The sequence below is a fragment of the Dasypus novemcinctus genome, chromosome 9, assembly GCF_030445035.2.
Source record: "Dasypus novemcinctus isolate mDasNov1 chromosome 9, mDasNov1.1.hap2, whole genome shotgun sequence".
NCBI lineage: Eukaryota > Metazoa > Chordata > Mammalia > Cingulata > Dasypodidae > Dasypus > Dasypus novemcinctus.
The window spans coordinates 75,463,780-75,469,779 of NC_080681.1; the positions used below are offsets into that span (position 1 = coordinate 75,463,780).

The 6,000-nt window shown below is 42.4% G+C and overlaps 1 protein-coding gene across 2 annotated transcripts in view; it reads left to right on the top strand.

Moving 5' to 3' along the window:
* Positions 1–4,374, top strand: part of PLPP3 (phospholipid phosphatase 3) — an 83,713-nt gene extending 79,339 nt beyond the window's left edge. For both annotated transcript variants that reach the window (XM_004474519.5, XM_004474520.5), the window contains one exon: positions 2,454–4,374. In XM_004474519.5, coding sequence (XP_004474576.2) covers positions 2,454–2,579 — 126 coding nt within the window. In that variant the 3' untranslated portion in view covers positions 2,580–4,374. The remainder of the gene's footprint in view (positions 1–2,453) is intronic.
* Positions 4,375–6,000: the final 1,626 nt, after the last annotated feature.

Here is a 6,000-nt window from a genome sequence, read left to right on the forward strand (position 1 = left end):
TCTGCCTATGGCAGCATTCCGACATTCACCCCCTGGCTAACTCCTGCTTCTCTTTCAAAGCTGTGCTCTCCGTATACCTACTCTTTGGGGCAAGCTTTCTAAGGCCTTCCCTCCCCTCCTCCTGTCTGAGTTAGGTGCCACATTCCCTGTGGTCCTCTAACATCCTGGCTTCTCCCTGTGATAATCGTTGAAACATTGTGTCATAGTTGTTTCCTTACCTGAGCTCCCTCTTCAAGCTGTGAGCTCCTTGGGGGGCAAAGAACTCTTATCACAGAGGTATTTGTCTTTAGTCTCAGGTCTTGGCCCAGAGCAGATACTACATGATGTTTACTGATTGTATTCATTCATCTTTCAAAAAAGTAATTAATGGAATGCAAAGAATCAGAAATGGAATTGAAAGCATATTCTTCTTGGCATTTAGGGTATAGATTTCTTAATTGCTGAGACTGTTTTTTATTGTCTAGTGTATTTATTCTCCAGAGAAGATCTGTGGAGTAAGAGTGTGCGGAGGAAGTAGATTTCTTAATTTATATAGAAGAGTGGTTGTATAACCTCATGCGTTGCTGAAAGCAAAATACAGCGTAGAGGGGGTTTCTGCTGGACTTTCCATCTTGCCACTTGGCTGTGCGCATGTGGGTCCCCCCTAAGGTCCATTTGCCCATAGGATCCAAGGCCAGAATGCTTGCTTCCTAGACGAGAGGAGTTCAGAAAGTCAACAATAAACATTTATTGAGCCCCTGCAGTGTGCAAAGTCTAATTAATGCTAAGTGCCATGGATGATATAGGATGATTAGGGCTTGGATTCTGCCCTCAAGAAACTTCCCATCCAGGAAAAAAGGCTGGAAAGCAACATTTTAGAGGCATGAGAAAACAGAGCTTACTCTAGGCCCAGTAAATACTTTGGGATCCAGAACATTTGAGAAAGGACTACATTTTATTGAACTACATACCATTCAATTTAAGTCTTCTCATGTCCATTATTGGCCTTTTTCCTTCCATTATTCCTATCTGGCAGTTAGGAAGCTGAAACCCTAATATGTAATGGATATAAGCCCAGAAAATCAAATTGAGGAAATAAGCCAGGAGATTGAGGGGGTGTCAGATTTTGAAGAGGTAAGGGTTTATTTATGGGTGGGTGGGGGCAGCTTTTGTTCTCTAGCCACTCAGTTAATCTCTACTGGGGTAATAATCACCATTATTAGTTTCTTGAAGTGATTTTTGTGGCCCTTTGTTTGTAGCTGTGTTATTAGAGAAGGGACAGTATGGAAATTGATTCAAGAAAGGATCCAAGTCCAAACCAGGAGCTGGCCCTGGGCTGCTGGAAGTCTTGTTAAGGGTGTAGTTTTGATGAAGTCTTATTAAGGGTTTCATTTTCTTCCCTTTCTTCATATTGCCAGAATGAAGCTGTAATGAAGTCATAGTGTCTGCATTATTAGTGACCACATTATCATCTTCAGGACAAAGACCTTTCAATTCAGAAAGCCGTGGGACATAAGAACTTTGAAAGTGTTTTAGTCCCCATTCAAAACCCAGCCATGTGTTTCCTATTAAATTACATGACTGATAGCTGCTGCTTAGGGTTACTTAATACAAACTCCTGTTGCTAAATGGCTCAAATGGATTTCTGTGTATTTATTTTACCATCTAATCCAAAGCATAAATTTTTCTAACTTCAGCAAGTCATCAAGTTCTTGAACCTTTCATCATAAACTATTGAGACGTGAACTATGCCTGAGCCATCCTTAGACCCTGGCAAGTGGGTGTTCAATAAATACTTCTCAGTGATCCTGTGAAGGACTCCATGAGTTCCCATGCCAGGAAGAGGAAGGACATGGGGAATGAGCAATAGGAGATTTTTTATTGACCTTTTCCTGGATTAATTGCTGATTCCCTCAGCAAGAGACTGTGACTCCTTGACTCCCATCAACTTGTTGCTGTCACTTGATTTTCAGGAAAAAGTGGTCACTACCACTTCCCTTACTCCAACTCCTGCTGATAGGAATTCATATTGGCTAAAGTTTTTTGGTTACACCCTAGATTCCTTTGTAAGGAAAGGGAAAGTAGCATGAATTAATGACTAAGTATGACTTGTTTCCTTTGTTTTGTTTTGTTGTTGTATAAAACATTGCTGTTCATTGCTGTTCATTTGCCTTGGGAAATAAGGAAGTGGAGACTACAGGCATGGAGCACTGGATTGAGAGTCTGTAGAGCCAGGTTCTGCTTCTACTGCGGCTGTGCAACCTAGGGCACATCCCTGACCTTCTCTGGGCCTCAGTTTCCTCTGTATAATAAAAGCTGCATTATATGGTGTCTGTGGTCCTCCCTGGTTCAAAGGTCCGTGATTTGGAGACTTCTTTTCCTAAAGTCCATCCTCCTACATACAACCTTCCCTTTGTCTGTTCCCAGTCCCCAGATGTCCGTCATTGATTTGGATCTCTCATTTGTCCTTCCAGGTGTTCTTTGTGTCTGACCTCTTCAAGACCAAGACGACACTCTCCCTGCCTCCCCCTGCCATCAGGAAGGAAATCCTCTCACCTGTGGACATTATTGACAGGAACAATCACCACCACATGGTGTAGAGGCCACCACCTCTGAGCTGTTTTTGTAAGATGACTGCTGACAGCAATTTCTTGCTGCTCTCCAATCTCATCAGACAGTAGAATGTAGGGAAAAACTTTTGCCTGACTGATTTTCCAAAAGATGTTAAAAAAAAAAAAAAAAAAAAAAGGTCTTACCTTGTGGCCTTCCAGAATAGGTAGTGCTCACCTATGTGGAAAACGCAGCAAACTAACACCACGTGCCGGAATCCTGGATGTGCAATTGGTTTAAGTGTTCATGTTCTAGTGAACACTGGCTTGTTCTGGAACAAACACTAAAATGATTCAAGTAGAGTCTGCTGGTCGTCTTTGTGACCCGAGGAATCCCAGGCCTGTGAGAGAAGGGCAATTTCACATTGTAGCACACAATGCCAAAAATAGCACTGACGCAAGAAAACAGCCATTGAGGGGCTCCCCTCCTGCATCTTCTCAGTCTGTCCCGCTCTTCTTTACTGTGACTTGGGGTCAGGAAGTTTGTTTTGGTTTGGAAAGAGCAAGCTTGCTCAGTCAAATGATCAGATCCTGAATCCAAATACCTTATACTAAGGCCTTATTGCTGCCCCGGCCCAGTGGCCAGTAACCTCAGTCCCTCACTTTAGTAATTAGGAGACTCTTTGTGGATGAGTGAATTTCACAAATAGCACAATTTCAGAAGAAACCGAGGGTGCGGACCCTCATTTTGTCTTCTTTTGACACATCATCCTGTGATGTTAAAATGTCAATTGCAGGATGCTGGTATCGTGTACACCAATCACCGGTCACTTGCACGCTCTTAGAAATGGTTAGATTTCACTTACTGCCTTCTCCCGTGAAATCCTTGCTGTGTACTTAACCAGGATTTCCTCTGAGCGTTCAGAGATGAGCGAAAGTGTGGTCTGCCCTCTGATGTCAAGCAGCTTTCTGTAGTGAGATGAGAGAGTGAACGGGGCAGAATGAAAAGTGAACCAACCTTTAGGCTACTCAAAGTCAGAATGAGCTAGAATGGCAGACGGTCTCATGCCCGAGAGGCTGCCCTTCCAGATAACAGAGCTGACAAGGGTCTTTGGGGAGGTGCTCTTGCTAGGCTGGGAAAAGCACTATTGTCTTGGGGTTGATCTCTAGGGCAGTTCTTGGTAGGTTCTGCTGGGCAGAACACATGGGTTAAATCTCTGGAGAGTTTCCCTCATCCTCTAGCCATAATTTCTTCAAGTCAGGTCCTGCTCTCGTAGTAGTAGACAGGGACCCCTTCTACTGAACCTTTGAGGAAAGAAGGAAGGAAGAAAGGCTTTTAGATCTTCAATGCAAACCTTCCAAAGGGTAAAATGTAACCACATGGATCAACCACATGCACATCCTTATTACAGAATCCGTCCTTTCATTTCAACTATAGCAAGCTATGATTTTTATATATAAATATTATATAAATAATGTATAAAACATTAAAAGTTAACTATGTAAAATATTATTTCTGAAACAATTTTAGCTATATCCACTATGATTATAAACTGTGTCTTGACCTGTGTTATTTACATTAGCTGCTTAAAGCATTGAGTTAATTTTTTTAATGTCAACTAAAATATCGTAGTTCTGTGGTAGACATTGTTTTACAATGAGAGAAATAACTGCAACTAGAGAAAACTGTATAAAAACATTAAATTGTCAGTATTTTTGTAAGGTTCCATTTTGTAAAGAGAATAATATTCAAAGACTTTTGTAGAATACAAAGTGAAAACTTGTATCTGCGAAACTATACTCTTATTAAATGTGCTTTTTAAATAAAAGCTCATAACACAACTAATGAAGGAATTGGAAGCCTGGAATATTTGCTGTCTCGGTGTGGGGTGGGAGGAGGGGTAGTCCCAGGCTTGGCCTCTGAATAGGCTTGCCTCACCTTGGGGCACCCCCTCTTCATTCTTTCTGTGGAAAATAAGAGTGGCCATAGTATAGATACTGATGTCTAAGCTGCTCTTTCATCTCTGAAAACTGTTTGCAGAGGGAGGTTCTGCTTCTGCTCTATCTCAGACCTTTCTAAAGAGCTTTTGTATTCTGAAGGGGGTTTTCATCAGGGGAGGTAGGAGCCATGGGTCCCCAAAGGCAAGCAGATAAGGAACCAGAGCGCTCTAGATAAGGTGTGCTTGGGAGCTTAGTGAAGGGGCCCTTTCGCATAGATGACATCAAAGGAAAGAGGGAGCACTGCAGAGAATGGCATTGGGCTCCTGCTTTCCTTCCCTGTGTTTCCCCAAAGTAGAAGAAAAGGAGAAGCTGGAAATTCCCATGTCTTGAGCACCTGTGTGCCAGGCATTGCTGCCTGTCACTTTTGATCCTCACAGCAGTTCTTATTTTGAGAAGAAAGGAAAGCTAAGGGAATGCAAAGCTGAAACGACTTGGCCACGATCCTAGGACAGTAAATTGCAGGACCAGACTTGTATTAGTTTTCTATTGCTGCTCTAATGAGTTAGCACAAACTTAGTGGCTTATAAAAGCACCCAACTGTGTGATCTTACAGTTCTGGAGGGCAGAAGTCTGAGACAGGTTTCAGGGGGATGAAGTCAAGAGGATGGCAGGGCTGTGTTCCTTCTGGAGGCTCTAGGGGAAAGTCCATCTCCTTGCTTTCCCCAGCTTCTAGAGGTTGCTCACATTCCTTGACCAATGGCCTCCTCCATCTTCAGAGCAGGCTGAGTCCTTCCCGCTCTGCCATCTCTCTGGTTCTCCTCTTCTGTTCCTCTCTCCTATATTAAGGACCCTTGTGATTACATTGGGTTCACCAGGGTAATCTCTCTATTTTAAGTTCAGCTGATTAGCAACCTAATGCCACCAGCTTTTTTTTTTTTTTTTTGGAGGTACCAGGCATTGAACCCAGGACCTTATACATATACATGCAAAGCAGGTGCTCAACCAGATGCTCTGCTCCATTTGCTATCCTAATTCTACTTTGCCATGTAATGTAACATATTCACAGATTCCAGAGATTAGGACATGGGCATTTTGAGGGACCATTAAAAGCATATTCACTAGAATAGACTACATTCTTTCTGTCTCACCTATCCTTGCCCCCAGGGCCTCTTAAACAGTTCACTCTCTGGACCCCAAAAATTCATGTCTGTCCCACATGCAACATACATTTACCCTATCCCCATATTAGAGCATCAAAATCCAAAATCTCATCTAAATCTTATCAGCTCAAAAGTCCCAAATCTTATCATCTAAACTAAATCATTAAATCAGGTGTGGATAAGGCTCTGGATATAATCTATTCTGAGACAAAATTCCTCTCCATCTGTGTGCCCATGAAACTGAAGAGACAATCTATTTGCTCCCAAACAGACTGGTGGGATAGGCATAGGATAACAGACAACAGTTTATAGACATGCCTGTTCAGAAAGTGAGAAAAAGGAGAAAAAGTCATTATCAGTCCCAAGCAATT